A 19,752-nucleotide genomic window follows, 5' to 3' on the forward strand; every position below is an offset into this window, starting at 1 on the left:
GGTCTGACCCAGTGGTGGCAACTTCTTATGTTCTTAACCTAGATCTTGCACGAATAAAACATTTCACCTATGCAGATAACACCCTTACCACTCAAAAAATGTGTCCATATCTTAGAAAATTGGACCTCAGCCCCTCAAACTAAATAAGAACAAAACCAAATTCCTTTGGCTAGGACCTTCAACTGACTCAAGCTACACGCCAAGGGTTACAGTAGATGACAGACTTTCCATTAGAACTACAATCCTGAATCTTAGCATTAGAAATTGATGATAACCAACTATCCATGAAGAGCCACATACAATTAATAGTAAAGCAATCTTTCCTTGTGATGAGAAAGCTAAGATTCATCAGAAAATACTTTGAAACAGAGGCTTTCCAATTTTTAAAAACTGTTTATTCAGTAAAACAAAGCATGAAAGCACATATATGCACATACAAACTTTTCACTATTCCAAATAGTACATCTATAACAAAAGGCAATACACAAAGTACAGTGAGAATTTTTTAAATTCAATTTTGAATATCACATATAAAAGAATCGTAAGCCATGACTTAAATACAAGAAAAAAATATCATTAAATGAAATTAAATCCAATCAACATACTTGCCTAAAGAAATTTCTAATAAGTAATATTGGAAGGAGAGATACAAAAGATCATGCATTTGGGCTTCAAAAGCATGAAGGAACGGTACAGAGCTTCCTTTTAAATGAAAGAGACTTGACTCATGAGCATTTATGCAATGTCGATATTTAAATGTCTCATATCTCCCCTCTCCCGCCATTCCTCCACAGATTGAGATCTTTAATTCTGTCCCCATACGTCTTATGATGAAGACCATGTAACATTTTATTAGCCTGCCTTTGGACTCCATCCTTTTTATATCTTTTTGAAGGTGTGGCCTCCAGAATTGTACACTTGAGGTCACTGTTCCCCAGCAAAAAAAGAATTACTTCCCATTAGTATCACAAAGGGAGGGTGTTGTGTCATTGACAGAAATTAAATACGAGTGTATATTGCTCCAGAATTGTACACAATATTCTAAATGAGGTCTCACCAGAGTCTTATACAGGGGCAGCAATACCTCCTTTTTCCTACTGGTCATACCTCTCTCTATGCAACCTAGCATCCTTCTAGCTTTCACAGTCACTTTTTCAACCTGTTTAGCCACCTTAAGATCATCACATAGAATCACACCCAAGTCCTGCTCTTCTTTCATGTACATAAGTTCTTCACACCCTAAACTATACCATTCCTTCAGGTTTTTGCAGCCTAAATGTATGACCATGCATTTCTTAGCATTAAATCTCAGCTGCCAAATTTCAGACTATTCTTCAAGGTTCGCCAGGTCTTTCTTCATATTGATCACACCATCCTGGGTGTCTACTCTGTTGCAGATTTTGGTATCATCCACAAAGAGGCAAATCTTACCCGACAGCCCTGCAGCAATATCGTTTATAAAAATTAAAAAAATTATAGGCCCAAGAGCAGAACCTTGAGACACACCACTAGTATCATCCCTTTCCTCAGAGCGATCTCCATTGATCACTATTCTCTGTCGCCTTCCATTCAACCAGTTCTTGACCCAGCCTGTCACTTTTGGACCCATCCCGAGGGCACTCGGTTTATTTATTAAATGTCTGTGTGGAACACTGTCAAAGGCTTTGCTAAAAACTAAATACACCATCTAGGGCACTCCCTCTATCCAATTCTCTGGTCACCCAGGTCTTACCTGCGAATTTTCTTTCCTGGCATCGGCAGCAGTCCAGGAACTTGTTCTGATCACCGATTTACCTGTATCTATGAATGTTTGCTCTGGGTTGGTTTAGTCTTTCAGTATTTTGAGCAAGTATTATTGCTTCTGAGTTATTCTTGGAAGAAAAGGAAGTTTGTGGTTCTCACTGTTTTTGTCTTATTCCACTGCTTTCATGGTTAAATATTGAACTGTTTTGAGCTGCACAATTTTGTACTCATTTCCATCTGCTGGTTGATGGACATACAACACATAAGTTCTATTTATAACCTCCCTCCTCCTCATTTTTCTACTCTTGCTTGATGTACAAGTCATACACGTATACTAGGAAACAGATGCGATTTAACAAAAATAGATCACCATCAATATGTCGGTACTCCATTATCCCACATACATCTATCTGGCTGCTTCCCAGCATTCAAATCACACGCAACCTCCTGTTTTGTTTTGTTTTTTCTAAATTGACCCCACATTACTTCATATAATAGGAAAATACCCATGAAGATGGTACAAAAATAGAAATTAACATTTCAGTTGCAATACCTTAATTGATGTTAAGTGTTTTGAGTGCTGTTTCTCTTGTATTATAGGCATGAAAGAAATGGTAGTTTTTAGTAAAAGCTAAGCATCATAATTCCATCAGGTTTTTTGTTTGAGCCATGATTGATGTTGGTAAAAATAAATATTTTCAAGAGGAATTTGTTTAAAAAAAAAACCACACATGCTACAGAAATAACTTTTTTCATGCCTTAATTCTATTTCTCTTCTTGCACAAACACAGATTGTTAAAATAACAATAAAAATAGAGTGGTACTTTGGTTCCTGGTCTGTTGCTTATTTTTTTGAATTATTTTAAGATACAGGAGGTCAACTTGAAATAATAAGGAAAAAAGCACTGCGTGGACCTTGCCTGGTGGTACATTGGCAGTATATGAGAATTGCCATGCATAAAGATCTGGGTTTGATACCTGTTCAGGTTTTCCACTCCCTGAATCATAAGGGTATGCTGTGGAGGCAGAATGATGGCCCTTGAGAGGTAGGGTGTATGTCTCACATTAGGTAACGGTATTCTCCAAAGTTGGGAGGAGTGTGAATCCTCACTCATGGGAGATCTCGTTGACGGAGCTCAGTGAGGAAAACAATATCTCGGCAACTTTTTAAACAAGTTCTAACAAGATGGCGGCCAGTTAAGATATCAACTGTGCTGTCTCCCTCATCCTATTTTTTGTTTCTGTTTTATTTGGCCTTATTTGGTTTTCTTTTGATTTTATATCCTAATGGTTTTGCTTATGGTCTTTGTTCCTTTCATCTGGGACTTCCATTCTTGTTTAAGTTTGTTTTAAATTCACTTACTGATTCTCCGGTTTGACAGTTACTTTGGTCCGGTGGTTAAGGTGGCCTCTTGCTTGCTGCTTGACTTGTTCCTTGGTGGCGGTGGGAGACGCTGGTCTGGGTCCTCATCCTTTCATCGAGGGTGTAAGAGATCTGATTTCGGCTTCTGTACATCTGCGTGCCGACAGCTACGTACTCCTGCTTTTCGGCTTTTGATGTCGTGCCAGTGGGGAGGAGGACGACATCAAAAGCCGAAAAGCAGTGAGCTCGGAGGCGGTGCTTCTGAGGGGAGGACGGCCCCTATAAGGATCCCAAAATATGCAGCCGAAGGAGCAGTTGTCCTGCCTGGAAAATCGCCTGTTCGTTGGAGGGACCCAGAGATCTTTGGAAGCAGCAGTTGGATCCGATGATGGTGGCAGTTGGCTGTTTAAAGCAGCTGATGCACCGTGATGATTGTGGCAGTTGTCCGACTGTTGCAGAGGTCATCTGATCCAAATGACATTCCTGCATTTTGGCATTGCCTTGACTCTGATCCAAATGACTAGTCTGCATTTTGTCACTCATTACTACATCCTGGGAAACCTTATGGCTGAAATATTGTTTGATGGCTGGGCTTCATATTTCAGGACTCAAGGAGCATACCAGCTTTCACTCCTTGGCATGTTGTCTTTATGATCTTCTAACATCAGATCCTATTGTCTGACTGGAATTTACTTTAATTTTATTCATTTTATTTGTTTTTTAATCCTAATTTAATTTATTCACTGAATTCTTGTTGGAATGTTCATATCTTGTCTCTTTCTGTTTTTATCTTTTCTATCTTTACCATTTTAATAATTGTTTTCTCAGATACTTTAGTTAGATTGTGAGCCTTCCAAGTACCTATCTATTTATTTTTATTTTATTGTATCTTTATTGCATCTTTATTGTAAACTGCTTTGAACCTCACGGTATAGCGGTATATAAGAAATAAAATTAAATTAAATTAAATTTTTCTAGAAGTCTGTCTCACCTCGCATTCATTCTTAGTACCACACAATGCTTTTGCACAAAGCGGTGTAAATTTAAGTGTTGATTAGACTGTGCACATGTATGCATTTTATAACATACATGTATGAGTGCTGATCCCACCCCAAATCTATCCATTCTCCACACTTAGGAATGCTTATATAAATGTTACATAATGATATTCATTATTTATCAGTCTGTGCATGTCTATCCCAGGGTAATTTTATAAGAGTATACTTAATATAGAGGACAATTGAACTTTGGATTCAGATTCGGCATTGAAAACAGCCTGAAATCCAGGTACGGGTTTCAGTCAAAAATGCCAGCATCCCTCCCTCACCCTATGATCACACTCTTGCCCTCCCTGGGCCTACCTTAAGAAGCAAGCCCTGGTGGTTTAATGGCTTTGTTCCTGCCCCATTTCACTGCTCTGTTGAAATGTCTGCCTGTAGCAATTTCTTGAGACTGTCAGGACTTCTATGGCAGTCTTGGCAGCTATGTCAGTTGAGCAAGTGGCATGGGGCAGGAACAAGTGTGGTTCATTCATGTCCTCAAAAAGGCCACTAGACTACTGGGACTTGCTTAAGGTAGGTCCAGGGAGGGACTACAGGTGGATGGGCAGGATGGGGATGGTGACGGAGAGTGATTGCCAAGTGGGTAGATTGTCCATGGGGGCTTTATGGGTCAGGTGGGAAGGAGGGAGTGGGGCCTGTTGGGGATCAGTTTCAGTTTCTACTGAAATCAATGGCTAATTTCAGTCACGGATTCAGTTTTGGCAGAAACAAAAGATCCTAGTTTCAGTTGGGCTCTAACTTGATATGTAAAAAGCTATGCTACAAGCATAAGTCCCTTTATAAAATTATCCCCAAAATGCAAAACTCATGTGGTACATGGAAGCTTGTGTTAATATAGTCTGTGTGCAGTGATCTCTTTATATATTTAGTTTTTCTTAACATTTTCTTCAAGGTTTAATGAAAAGGTTAGAAGAGGAGATTAAGTTCAATTCATACATTGTTTCTGAAAAACTACCCAAGGAACTAGAAAGCAAGAAGAAAGCAATACATTTTTTACAGAAGGTTGTTGCAGAGCCAGCAATGGGCCAGTCTGATCTCAATGAACTTGAAGACAAGGTGTGTTACCACTATAAATCCTGATGCTTTATTCTCGGGAGGTTTAGGTACCCAGCAAACAGCAGGTGTCTCTCTGCTGCAAAGAAAATAGATTTTAAGATAGAGAACATTTATTTCAACCTGATATGTTTGCACAGATGTCCTACTGAATCTATTGCTCTCAGTTTCACTTGGACACTAAAAAGCATTTATGGCACCAACCAGTGCCAGAGCTGTACTCTGTTTTAGGAGCTGATCCAGGGTACAGAGCAGCTTGTTTTAGGAAGAGAGAGAGAAAATGGTCTCTCCTGGTTCAGCTTGCTTTTTTTCTACTCCTTAATTTAGCAATAAAATGCTGCAAGTATTTATAGGTATTTGCAGTATTATCAAAGTTAAGATGGAGTTCTAAAATCTGCTTGTCCTAGGAGACTTAAACAAGTATGCATATTAAACATCAAGACAAATATAAGTAGTGAACTAAAATAAATTGTTTATAAAATGAACACAATGGAGCAAAAATTTAAATGTTGATTAAGATCAATTGCTTGATATAATCTAGCTGGTGTGTACTACACATAATCTAGTAGCATTTGCAAGTGTTAACAAAATGATAAAGAAATGTCAAAGCATCCACTAGAGCATAAGGCTAAATAAATAAATCAGTTGAACACCTGTGGATAATTCAGTGAGCAAAACTCATTGAATATAGTGGTGATTTTTTTTTATAATTTATTTTGCCTATTAACCCACTATTGCAGTTACCTAACAAAGGTCCTCTTTTACTAAGCTGCAGTAGAAGTTTCTACTATGGCCCAGAACACTAAATGCTCTGATGCTGCTTCAATGCTCATAGAATTTCTATGAATGTCAGAACATTTAGCGCTCTGGGCCACAGTGGAAACCTCTATTATCCCAGGACAAGCAGGCAGCTATTCTTGACTGATGGGTGACGGCACCGACGGAGCCCCGGTACGGACAATTTTAGAGTGATCTCACTCTAAGAACTTTTAGAAAGTTCTAGCTCGGCCGCACCGCGCACGCGCGAGTGCCTTCCCGCCCGACAGAGGCGCGCGGTCCCTCAGTTTCTTAGTTTCCGCGGAGCTAAGAAGACGCGTTTTCAACGGCTGTTGAAATTTTTTTATAACTTGCCTTCCCGCTCGCGTAAACTTTTGACTTTATTACTTTCTTTTATTACTTTACTTTTATTTTGGTAAAAAAAAAAAAAAAAAAAACTTCTTTTTTCTTCAATTTCGGTTTTTCCCCGGCGGGGCCTTCTGCCACCATCGAAGCCTCGGCCTTCGATTTGGCGGAAGCCGTTTTCCCTTTCATGCCCCCTCAACCGGGTTTTAAAAAGTGCCAGCGGTGTGCTAGGCCTATATCTCTCACGGACCCACACAACTGGTGCTTGCAGTGTTTGGGTCCTGAGCATCAGGCCTCTTCTTGCACCCGCTGTGCTACTTTAAAGAAAAGAACATTAAAAAATCGCTTAATTCAACAGCGTTTGTTATTCGGTGCCGAGATGTCCGACCCCGTTCCTTCGACTCCGGCTTCGGCACCGCTTCAGTCGGCACCCTCGTCTTCGACGCCGCGTGATTCCACACCGGCATCCCAACAGTCAGGTAAGCCGGCTAAGAAGCCTTCCCCGCTGGAACGTCTTCCGGCCTCGAGTGCAGTGAGCCCAGTCCTGCCGCCGGTTAGACGCCAGCGGAAGCGCTCCGCCCCTATTGAGGTGAGTCCCTCGACATCGGGCTCCTCATCTCCGGGGCGTAGAGCGGCACCGCAGGTACCGCAGAAGAAAAAAGCGGTACCGGTGCCATCCCTCGATGACCGCATTACGGCCATCCTTCATGTGCAGCTTAAGGAGCAATTAGAACGACTCCTTCCTGCTATAATGACACCGAACCTTCCGGTGCCAGTCCGCACCGAGCCATCGGTACCGGTTGTACATCAACCCGTGTCGGTACCGGTTGTCGAACCTGTCTTACCTGCTTCTACTGTCTCGGTACCGCTTCACCTAACTTCATCGGTATCGATGCCAGTCCTTGCACCGGAGCCGACAGCTCACCATCAATCGGTACAGACTTCGGCACCGGTGCGACCGATAACATCGCCTGACTCGGTATCGATGAGGTCGGGTAAGTCGGTACGCAAAACCCGACACATGCAAACATCGACACCTGAGTCTCGGGACCATTCTTCCCATGTCAGAGACCCTGATCTGTGGGGGGACTCAGAGGAACCCTTTCTTTCTGAAGGAGAATGTTCCTCAGAGGAGGAGGATTCGGCTCTCCCTGACCCATCCTCCAAGCAGACCACTTCCTCTTTCTCCAATTTCTTGAAAGAGATGTGTGAGTCTTTGTCCATTCCCTTGGAGGCTGAATCCAAAAAGTCTAAAGCTTTTTTGGATGCCCTTGATTTTGATCAGCCTCCAAAGGAATTTTTGAAGCTTCCCCTTCATGACATCTTGAGGGAAACTTTCTATAAAAATTTAGAGACTCCTTTAACTGTTCCAGGGGCCCCACGTAAACTGGATTCTCTATACAAGGTAATTCCCATTCCTGGGTTCGACAAGCCTCAACTTCCACACGAATCCTTATTTGTCGAATCCACCCTTAAAAAGACTTCAGGAGCCAGTGTATATGCATCTGTCCCTCCTGGCAGAGAAGGAAGGGCCATGGATAAATTCGGTAAGAGGCTCTACCAAAACGCTATGTTAGCGAATAGAGCTAGTAATTATGCTTTTCATTTTTCTTTTTATTTAAAGCATCTCCTTACCACCATGGCTTCCTTCGAGAAGTATCTTCCTTCAAGAAAACATCCATCTTTTCACTCCTGCTTGTCGTCTCTATTCCAACTTCGTAAGTTTATGGTTAGGTCCATATATGACACCTTTGAACTTACATCCAGAGCGACAGCTATGTCGGTGGCTATGCGCCGTTTGGCCTGGCTTCGGGTATCCGAGCTTGATGTTAACCATCAAGATCGGTTAGCCAACGCCCCATGCCTAGGGGATGAGCTCTTTGGGGATTCCATGGACTCTACCACCCAAAAGCTCTCGGCTCATGAGACGCGCTGGGATACCCTGCTCAAGAATAAAAAGAAGCCTCCTCCACCGAGACCATACAGGCAGCAATCGGCTTATCAACGCCGTTTCACAGCCCGTCCATTGCCTACCACTGCTCAACAACCTCGACGTCAGAGGCAACAGCAACGTCAGCCTCCCCGACAGCAGCAACAGCAGCAACCTGCGAAACAACCTCCTCAGCAGAAGTCACAGCCCTTTTGACTTCTTTCTCCGCAGTATAGCCAGTATCCCTGTTCCTGTTCTCCTGCCTCAACCAATAGGAGGTCGACTTTCTCTGTTCTTCAGCCGGTGGGAAGTAATCACTTCGGACCAATGGGTCCTCAACATCATCCGCCACGGCTACTCTCTCAACTTTCAGACTCTCCCACCTCAAAGCCTGCCAAAAGAGTCTGCTTTGAACAGTCCTCAATCAGCCCTCCTTATTCAGGAGGTCCAATCCCTCCTCCTTCTGAACGCTATAGAGGAAGTTCCTCTAGATCAAAAGGGGCAGGGATTCTACTCCCGTTACTTTCTAGTTCCCAAAAAGACAGGAGATCTCAGACCCATCCTGGACCTTCGCGATCTCAACATTCATCTAGTAAAAGAAAAATTCAAGATGCTTTCTTTAGCCATACTTTATCCCCTTCTAAATCAAAACGACTGGCTATGCTCCCTCGATCTCAAAGAGGCTTACACTCACATACCGATCAATGTAACCTCAAGACCATATCTCCGATTCATGATCAATCATTGTCATTACCAGTACAAGGTGCTGCCCTTCGGTCTTGCCTCATCTCCAAGGGTATTCACCAAATGTCTCATTGTGGTGGCGGCTTTTCTGCGCTCTCACCACCTGCAGGTATTTCCTTACCTGGACGATTGGTTGATCAAAGACACTTCTGCCCAAGCGGTCCTTCTGGCCACCAACCAAACCATCCAGTTTCTGCAACTTCTGGGATTCGAGATCAATCTACCCAAATCTCATATCATTCCCACTCAGAGACTTCAATTCATTGGAGCGATCCTGGACACACTCCTCATGAGAGCTTTCCTGCCATCCAATCGGCTTCAGACCCTTCAGTCTCTATGTCACCAGGTACTTCCTCTGCCGTCCATCTCAGCAAGACAAATGATGGTGCTCTTGGGACACATGGCATCCACAGTTCATGTCACACCTCATGCCCGTCTTCACCTGCGCACTCCTCAATGGACCCTTGCGACCCAGTGGTCCCAAGCGTCGGACTCTTGCTCACGACACATATCTGTGACATCATCTCTTCGTCAGTCTCTGCAATGGTGGTTGGTATCCTCAAATCTATCCAGAGGTCTTCTGTTCCATCAGCCTCCTCATCAACTAGTCATCACCACCGACGCCTCTCTGTACGCATGGGGAGCTCACTTGAACGAGTTCCAGACTCAGGGTCTTTGGTCAGCCCAGGAAAAGAAGCATCAAATCAATTTCCTGGAACTCAGAGCGATGTTTTACGCCCTCAAGGCCTTTCAACACCTTCTCTTTCCTCAGGTCCTTCTGTTGTGCACAGACAATCAGGTTGCGATGTACTACATCAACAAACAGGGTGGGACAGGCTCTCGCCTGTTATGCCAGGAAGCCCAGAAGATCTGGAATTGGGCCATAGATCATCATCTCTTCCTGAAAGCTATTTACATTCAGGGGAAACAGAATTCATTAGCGGACAAACTCAGCAGAATTCTCCAGCCTCACGAGTGGACACTCGACCCTGTAACTCTACAGTCTATCTTCACTCAATGGGGCACTCCTCAGATAGACCTCTTTGCAGCTCCTCACAATCACCAGCTGCCCCGTTTCTGCTCAAGACTTTACTCTCCACACCGTCTCACAGCAGATGCTTTTCTCCTCGACTGGTCGAATCTGTTCCTGTACGCCTTCCCTCCTCTACCTCTCATGTTGAGAACCTTGTTCAAGCTCAAGAGGGAACGAGCCACCATGATTCTGATTGCTCCGAGGTGGCCCAGGCAACATTGGTTCTCCCTTCTACTTCAACTCAGTTCCAGGGAACCTTTTCTTCTTCCTCTGTTTCCTTCTCTGCTTACGCAACAGCAGGGAACCCTTCTGCATCCCAACCTCCAGTCTCTACACCTGATGGCTTGGTATCTCTCGGGCTGAACTCGACTGATACTCTTTTGTCTCAGCCCGTTCGTTCCATTCTGGATGCCTCCAGGAAACCAGCCACTCTACAATGTTACCATCAAAAGTGGACGAGGTTTTCTTCCTGGTGTCTTCTTCATCATCTTGATCCCACTTCCCTAGCGGTGGAGACGTTGTTGGATTATCTTCTTTCTTTGTCTGATTCTGGCCTGAAGTCCTCTTCCATCAGGGTCCACCTCAGTGCCATTGCAGCTTTTCATGAGCCAGTCCATGGAAAACTTCTTTCAGCTCATCCCCTGGTATCCAGGTTCATGCGTGGGCTTTTCAATGTGAAACCACCTCTTAAAGCCCCTCCGGTTATCTGGGATCTCAATGTGGTTCTTTCCGCTTTAATGAAACCTCCATTTGAACCTTTAGCTACCTCTCCTTTCAAATTTCTCACTTGGAAGGTGCTTTTTCTTATTGCCATTACCTCTGCCAGGAGGGTCAGTGAGCTTCATGCACTGGTTGCAGATCCACCTTTTACGGTTTTTCACCATGACAAGGTGGTTCTGCGTACACATCCAAAGTTTCTCCCCAAGGTTGTTTCTGAATTTCATCTCAACCAATCCATTGTTTTACCTGTTTTCTTTCCAAAACCTCATTCTCATTCTGGGGAACAAGCTCTGCATACTTTGGATTGTAAAAGGGCTCTTGCTTACTATCTGGAGCGTACGAAACCCCACAGATCAGTTCCCCAACTCTTTCTGTCCTTTGATCCGAATAAATTGGGACGTCCTGTTTCTAAACGTACGTTGTCTAATTGGCTTGCAGCGTGCATTTCATTCTGTTATGCTCAGACCGGACTGACACTGGAAGGTTCTGTCACAGCCCATAGAGTCAGAGCAATGGCAGCATCTGTAGCTTTCCTCCGTTCCACTCCTATTGAGGAAATCTGCAAGGCTGCTACTTGGTCCTCAGTTCACACTTTTACATCTCATTATTGTCTGGATACGTTCTCCAGAAGGGATGGTCACTTCGGCCAATCTGTTTTGCAAAATTTGTTTTCCTAATGGCCAACCTTCCCTCCATCCCTCTTTTTGTTAGCTTGGAGGTCACCCATCAGTCAAGAATAGCTGCCTGCTTGTCCTGGGATAAAGCACAGTTACTTACCGTAACAGGTGTTATCCAGGGACAGCAGGCAGATATTCTTGCGTCCCACCCACCTCCCCGGGTTGGCTTCTTAGCTGGCTTATACTAACTGAGGGACCGCGCGCCTCTGTCGGGCGGGAAGGCACTCGCGCGTGCGCGGTGCGGCCGAGCTAGAACTTTCTAAAAGTTCTTAGAGTGAGATCACTCTAAAATTGTCCGTACCGGGGCTCCGTCGGTGCCGTCACCCATCAGTCAAGAATATCTGCCTGCTGTCCCTGGATAACACCTGTTACGGTAAGTAACTGTGCTTTGTGGCTTAGTCAAAGGGGGGAGGGGAAGATAGCTCTTGACAATATTCCCATAAATTCAAGGATTTTTGGGAGATGGATTGCAGGTTAACTGTAGTAGGTGATTAAAAAGATAGAATAACCAAAACGCCAAATAGCCATTTTTATAAACTGAATATATATTGTAGTATAAACTGACTCGTAGTATAAACTGACTCGAGTTTCCATAAGCCCCTGAAGTATTGGCTTTTCCAGCATTCTTTTGCCTGACTATTAGTGGCTTATTGATTGGTTTTGTGTTTTGTTCTTTGCTACCTACATTTATTACAGGCAGGTTATTATATAGCTTATTTTTTATTTGTCCTTTGGTGAGTAGTAGTAACTGAGGGTTTTTTAGTGGGGGGGGGGGTTTGTTTTGTTTTTTTAATCAATATCGACTTATTTTATTGTATTTAAATACTTGTTACTTTATATTTTCATTTTATATATAAATATGTCAGCTAAGATAGAATGTTTGCTTATTGTCTTCCCAGACTATTCTAGAAGGTATGGTTATGCCCATCGACCAGCAGGTGGAGATGTAGTACAGCACAATTCTGTATTCTTTATATGGTCAGCCTGCAGCTCCCACAATTTAATATTTTTTTTATCTCCAACAGATGAAAGTGTGTAGCACAATGGTTAGAGCTACATTCTCAGCACCCTGAGGCTGTGGGTTCAAATCCCATGCTACTCCTTGTGACCCTGGGCAAGTCACTTAATCCCCCCATTGCCCCAGGTACATTAGATAGATTGTGAGTCTGCCAGGACAGATAGGGAAAAATGCTTGAATACTTGAATGTGTAAACCACTTAGGCTATAAGTGGTAAATAAATACTAAAAATAAATACAGTGGATGTGTTAAATAGCTCCTGGATTAGTACACAGGCTTGCAGCCAGTCCAGTCTTGACTGGCTCCCAGTAGAGCAAGGGTCCCACACTGGGTAATGCAGAGCTTCTTGGCCCTCCCTTCCTTTCTTTATAATAAATATAAATAGAGAGAAGTTGAGTATTTTATATGTCTGTCTGGTATAAAGCCTGTAAGTACCTTGGTAAGGTCTTAGTTAAGAAGAGCAAGGTCTGTGGAAGTAAGTCTTATCTGCTTGTTTCTCTTAGCATCACTGTCTGCAGTCTCTCCAGCACTTCTCTCTATCAGCACCCTTTTTTAAATATTCCTATTGGAGGGGAGGGGGCATGAAAGCAGGGCAGTGCTTCAAGACCAGGTCAAATGTTGTTTTTCTTGCGATGCACCTTTGGGATTTCTCCCTTTAGGGATTTTGCCGTGTTCTTATTTCAGCACTAGTGGGAGCTCCTTCTGTAGGCACCACCCATGGATGCAGTTAAGCAGTGCTCCTACTGTAGAGCCTGCTTGTCTTTGGAGGGTAAATGCACTTCATCTAAAGCTGTAACCAGCCATGTCAATCATGGACTCGAGGAGGGTCTTTTAAGCTCTTGCACTATGTTTTTGCCATCTAACAGAGAACAAACCTTCTCCTGCTTGTTCAGCCCTTGACTCTGTGAGACAAACCATGGGAATGGTGGCCATCTTGAACTCTCCAGATCAGCTAGTTCCTATGGCTTTGCAGCAATGCAGTCATACTTGGTCTCCAAACAGCTCCCTCTGATCTTCCCTAAATGTTTTCTTCAGAATTTGTCCTTTTGATGCATCAGGTGTATTTATTGAAGAGGGACCATGCTGCTTTTGACATTTTTTTCAGTTTCTCTTCCTACAGAACCCTCTGCATCTAATTGGGTCAGACGCATATGGAATATAATGACATGGAGTCTGCCTATTCAGTTATTTTTTCAGATCAGCACTTAGCTATTTCCAGGTTTTCTTCTCTGAAAGAACCTTTGGAGGAAGGGGTATGATCCTAAGTGCTCCGCTTGTTACAGAAGGACTATCTTCAGGTTACCTCAAAAGTGACATCTCTCCTCCAGTTTGTCTTGGTTGAATGATCAATCTTGAGACAAGCAGATTTATTATAATTCACTCTGGAATATCTGAAGATCTTTTTCAATATGAACAAGGGAAAGGTGTTTCTTCCAGACCACAGGCAACAGAAACTGCATCTTCAGATCAGTTTCCTCATGCAGTAGCAAAGCCCTCGAGCTTGGGGTTACTTTCAGGTGTCAGAAGTTCATGGGAATGATTCTGGATGTGGTTCCCTTGGGCAAGGACACACCTTAGACCGCTTCAAGAGTCCCTTCTGAGCTGCTCGTCTCTGATCTCTCAGGCCTACGGATAAATGGCTGTGCCCTTTGAATCTGGGTAAAGGGATTCTCTTTCCGATTGTGGATTGAGAAATTATTACCAAATTGCAGGTATGGCGAATGGATGACTAGCGCTTTCAATTCACTAACACTTCTTGCTAAAGTAAGAGCTACAAGAAAAGCTGTTTTCCATGTTATGAAGGATAGTGGGACAGACCCCAAAGGTTCAAAGGGATCTTTCATCAACTGGTCCAAAACGATGATGAGGTCCCAGGCTGAAGGTGGAATCCAAAGTGTAGGCCGAAGGTTAAGTCCTCTAAGAAAATGGGAAACCAGCGGATTTGGTGAAATTGGTTTTCCATTCAGAAGATGATGTTATGCAGAGGGCCGAAAGATGAAAATGTACTAGATTGATCTTAAGGCCAGAATCTGATAAGTGCAGCAAATATGTTAAAATGTGACTAACCGGGCAGCAAAGCAGATCTTGAGCTTGGGAGCGTGCCAGGATGGAAAATCGCTTCCATTTTAGTTGATAAGGTTTTCTTGTTGATGGACGTCTAGTTGCAAGAAGAACCATTTTTACTGATGAAGAGACTGGGATGTCATCAAGGATTGCCCATTCAATCTTCACGCTGTGAGGTTTGATCCCCTAATGGAAGTGAAGGAGCAGTGAGAAGGACAAGGAGTATTGAAACCAGATTTGTCTGGGCGCTGTCTCTGATTTTCTGAAGAACGTTTGAAATTGGGGGAATCGGTGGAAAAGCGTACAGCAGATTGAGAGTCTATAGAATTGAAAAGGCGTCCCTTGTGATTGCATAAGGGGTAGGTCATAGGGAGCAATACTTTGTGCACCGAGTGTTGATTGCGGAAGCAAAAAGGTCTATTGCAAGGGTGCCTCATTTGCTGCAAAATGTGTTGTAACACTTCTGGATGTAATGTCCACTCGTGTGGATCGAGTTTGCAACTGAGGAAGTCTACAATGATGTTCATCTTCCCTGCAATATACACTGCTTTAATTTCTATGGTGAGAGAGCAAAAGTCCTTAGACAGTGGGCTTCCATGCAAATGGGCAAGGACCCCGAGCCTCCTTGTTTATTCAAGTAGAGCATTGCTACTTGATTGTCTGTCTTTTTGGATGAGCAGGTGTGTGTTACGGATCCAAGGACTGAATGCTCGAGCATAATAAATTGATCGAAGTTATAAAAAATTAATGTGAAAGAGAAGTTCTGCTTCTGACCATTGACCTTGAATCTGAAGGTGATTGAGATGTGTTCCCCAAACTTTGTTGGAGGCATCTGTGGTAATGGTGAGCAGAGGAGTTGGAAACTGGAAAGGACAGCCTCGTTTGAGGGACAGAACGTGAATCTACCAGGAAAGGGATGATTTTACCTTGCTTGTTAGAGGAATTAAGATTGCCAGTGGCTGAATTTGCCGATTCCAATTGAGCTTGAGTTGCCACTGTAGAGGGTGCATGTGTAGTTTTGCATGAGGTACTAGAGGAAGGGATACAGCCATGTGACCTAAGGGGCGTAAAATTTGCCACACTAGGAGGGCGTAAGATTGTCTCATTTGGTTTGCAGGGCAATTATTGTCTGATGATTCTCTGGAAGGTAGGCCCTTGCCGTGACTGTGTTGAGTAGTGCCTCAGTATATATGAGACATTGACCTGGTTGGAGCTTTGACTTGTCAAAATTGATGATGAACCCAGCTCTTGCAGAGAAAGCACTGTGGATTGAATGGTCAGAAGCAATTGTTCTCTGGAGTAGGCTACAAGGAGCCAGTCGTCTAGATAAGGAAATACCTTGTGGTAGTTTTTCCTCAAATCGGCTACTATCACCGCCAAACACTTTGAACACTTGTGGTGCTGACGAGAGGCTGAAAGGTAGAACTTTGTGTTGGTAATGTTTGTTGAGGAACATAAACCAAAGAAATTTCCAAAGGAAAGGATGGATGGAAACGTGAGTGTAGGCATCTTTGAGGTCCAAGGCTGCTAACCAATCGTTTTGTTGGCGAAATGAGAGTATTGCTGGAAGTGAAATCATCCAAAATTTTTCTGTTTTGAGTTAGGTCTTCAAAGGACACAGGTTGAGAATAGGTCAAAGACCTGTGTCTTTTGGGGAATTAGGAAAAATCTGGAATATAATCCCTGGTAATGTTGTTGCTTGGGAACCTCCTCGATAGCATTGTTCTGTAGCAACAGGGAGATTTCTTCTGCCAGCTGAGAAATATGATGATGCAGAATGTTGGATGGTGGGGGAAGATAAGAGTGGGGATGGTGAGGAAGGAAATTGAAAGAGTATCCTTGAGAAATAATTGCTAAAACCCAATTATCTGTGGTGGTTTTCTGCCATGCTGAGAAAAAATGCATTAGCCGCCCCCCCATAGGTAGATGGTCAAAAACTTGGAGCAGATTTAAGTGGAGGGAGTTGGATAGCTGGCGGCTGCTTACGGTCCCGTGAACGTTGTTTCTGAGGAAATGAGGAAGATTGGGATCTCAAAGAACAGTCCTGATATAAGGAGAAAAGCATCTCCAAGGGTAATGCTGAAAAAATTGTTGAAGGTATGATCTGCGAAAAGGCTGCGACTGATCCTGAGAGTGCACTGAAAGCTCTCTCATGGCTGTGGAATCTTCCTTGAGTTGAGAAACAGTAGCTTTCACTTTTTCACCAAAAAGGCTATCTCCTAAACATGGAGCATCTGCCAGCCTGTCATGAAGGTCTAACCTAAGATCAGACGCTTTGAGCCAAGCAGTGCGGCGAGCTGCAGTAGCAATTGCTGCCGTTCTAGAACTCATATCCTAGGCATCGTAAGTAAGAAAAGTGGTCTCTTGCAATGCCAGATGGAGATTAGGAATATCTTCAGGGGAAGTGATTTTCAATTGTTGTAAAACAGAGTGTTGAAAATAAAGAATTTGTAATTGATGAGCTATAATTTTTTTAATGAGCATAGAGCCCTGATAGACCTTGCGACCAACAGAATCCAGGAACTGATTATCTTTCCCTGGAGGTGAATGGTATTGAGACTTGGAGGATTTAGATTTTTGAATAGCTGACTCCGATACCATAGAATGATGAGATAACTGCTGTAAATCATGCCCAGGCACTTTGAACTCTGTATCTTAAGTTCTAATCCCCTGGAAGCAGTGGAAACTGACTGTGGTTTTTGCCAGTTCGCAAGCTGTAGATCTTGCAGCATTTGATGCCCTGGAAGTGAAAATAAACTTTTGGAAGGAGTTTGACAGGACTTAGGATAGCTTGAAATCCTTTTTATCCACCAGCTTGACTGACTGGTTGAGATTTAGCAGAGTAGACAGCTTCTGTAAGAACTTAGAATAAGAAGATTCCTCTGGTTGGTCTGGCTGCATTGAAGGCTGCCTGTGGGAAGAAGGATCATACTTGGTAGTATCATACTAATCATGTGCAGGAGACATCTGCTGCTGAGGTGAATGACAGAGCAATGTATATAGAGACCAAGCAATATCTGGAGGATTTAAGCAAGGTTGTGTACTCAACATATCTGTAGAGGGACACTGGTCTACACATTATCCCAGGACAAGCAGGCAGCCTATTCTCACATATGGGTGATGTCATCGACGGAGCCCGATGTGGAAGCCTCGCAAGCAGACTTGCTTGTAGAAACTAGAAGTTTCGAGTCAGCCGCACCGCGCATGCTCGAGTGCCTTCCCGCCTAGCACATAGCGCCTCCTCAGTTCTCAGTTTTCCGTAGAGCCGAGAAGTCCCTCTCTGACTCTTTGCGTTCAACTTACTTCGTGCCTTCTCTCACCGTGGTTTGTGTTATTTTTCTTCACGAATCGCTGTATTTAGTTTATTTCTTTTATTTCTCGTTTAAAAAAACCCATTTTATTTCTTCCGTTCAGCTGCCGGGGCAGGCAGCTCGGCCGCAGCCCAGGGGCTTCGACCTTGCAGTGGTTGTTTTTCCTCCTATGTCCCGGCCAACAGCAGGCTTCAAGAAGTGTAGCCAGTGTCAACATGCGATTTCTCTCACAGACCCACACAGTAGGTGCTTCAAGTGCCTTGGGCCAAACCATCATCCAAAGTTGTGCGAGCGCTGTGCTATTCTTCAACCTCAAGCCCTTAAATGTCGTCTACTTTTAGTGGAGAAGCTCTTTGGGATGAATTCGATCGTTTCCTCGACTCCGAAATGTGTCACCTTCGACCGAGGGTCCTCTTGCCTCCACTGCTTCGACCTCGAACCTCATCAGACCTTCTTCGTTTGCAGCGGCTCTTTCCTCAACGACATCTGCTGTATCTTCCCCTGTATCCTCAGGTTAGATAGCTCAGCAGAAAGTTCCAGCAGTGGTGCTTAAGGTGCCTAAGACTTCCAAGTCAAAGCACATTTCCACTGCCTCTGTGGAACCTCCAGCCAAAGCAGGTGGTCCGGTTTCAGATGCGGATCCATCCTTGCCAGCTTCTTTCCAGACCATGTTAGAGAAGCAATTCATTCAGTTCCTCACTAATATGGGACCGAAGCTTGTTACTCTAATCCAGCCTGGGCATTCTGCAGACTCCCGCGAGGTCGAGCCTCTTCCTATGCCTCAGTCTGAGCCTACACACTCTATGCAGGGAGCAGAGTCTCTGCGAGTGTCTGATCTGGCATCTATGCACGTGAAACAAGGAGCAGATTCTTTGCAAGTTCCTCGGCAGGAATCCTCACACTCCATATAAGGAACAGAGTCTTTGGGAGTGCATCGAGGTTCCTCCATCAAGCCTCTGGAGCTTCGATCCACAGCTTCCAGTCCTATCCACTCCTTGGTGACATCGACTGCTTCCATCTCCGGGGCGAAGTCTCCTCTATCTTCGAGACCTGCTTCTAAGCACCATTCTCACCGACGATCGAGGCCTTCCTCGAGATATACATCCAGGCATGGCTCTTCTTCCAAAGAGCGTCCTTCTTCAACTAAGCCTCGATCTACAGCTTCTAGTTCTACTAGACCATTGACTCCTCAATCGAAGTCTCCACTTCAGCGGTTTCGATTGCTTCGTCAAAGTCTCCCTATTCTTTTGATGCCTTTTTTCCTGCCGAAGCTTCATCTTTGACCCAGGCTGCCTTGACGACCTCGAGTCCTTCTCGATGCAAGGCATTGGCAGATCAGCTATCTTTCTCTTCATTTCTTCGTGAGATAGCTATTGATTTGGACCTTCAATTGCATGCTGGTTCCAAATACTCTAAGGAATATCTCGAAGTCATGCATCTTCCTCAACCTCCTGCAGAGTCACTTAAGCTTCCTCTTCACAAGCTTTTGTCTCAGACTTTTACCAGATGCCTGGAGACTCCTTATGCAATTCCAGCTGTTCCAGGCAAATTAGACTCCAGATATAAAACTCTCCATTGTAAAGGATTTGAGAATTCACAATTATCTCACCATTCCCTACTTGTGGAGTCATCCTTGAAACTGTCCCATCCTTCCAAGATTTATGCTACCATTCCTCCTGGAAGGGAAGGGAAAACTATGGACAAATTCAATCGTCGCATCTGTCAAAATGCCATGATGTCCTCTAAAGTCCTTAATTACAATTTCCATTTTATCACTTATTTTGAGTTCCTCATTGCTCTTTTGCCTAAATTTCTCAGTTATTTAGATACTCAAAAGTACTTTGAATTTCAAGAAGTCATAGCTTCTCTATCACAACTTGGATTACATCTACTTCAGTCTTATGATGCCTTTG

The 19,752-nt window shown here is 43.8% G+C and overlaps 1 protein-coding gene across 5 annotated transcripts in view; it reads left to right on the forward strand.

The window, feature by feature from the left end:
- IFT81 (intraflagellar transport 81) overlaps positions 1–19,752 on the forward strand; it is a 218,056-nt gene that overhangs the window by 102,396 nt on the left and 95,908 nt on the right. For 4 of the 5 annotated variants that reach the window (XM_033955237.1, XM_033955239.1, XM_033955238.1 and 1 more), the window contains exon 9: positions 5,060–5,223. The exons of the other annotated variant lie outside the window; for it this stretch is intronic. In XM_033955237.1, coding sequence (XP_033811128.1) covers positions 5,060–5,223 — 164 coding nt within the window. The remainder of the gene's footprint in view (positions 1–5,059; positions 5,224–19,752) is intronic. 5 annotated transcript variants of the gene reach the window in all.

The sequence above is a fragment of the Geotrypetes seraphini genome, chromosome 8, assembly GCF_902459505.1.
Source record: "Geotrypetes seraphini chromosome 8, aGeoSer1.1, whole genome shotgun sequence".
Lineage (NCBI taxonomy): Eukaryota > Metazoa > Chordata > Amphibia > Gymnophiona > Dermophiidae > Geotrypetes > Geotrypetes seraphini.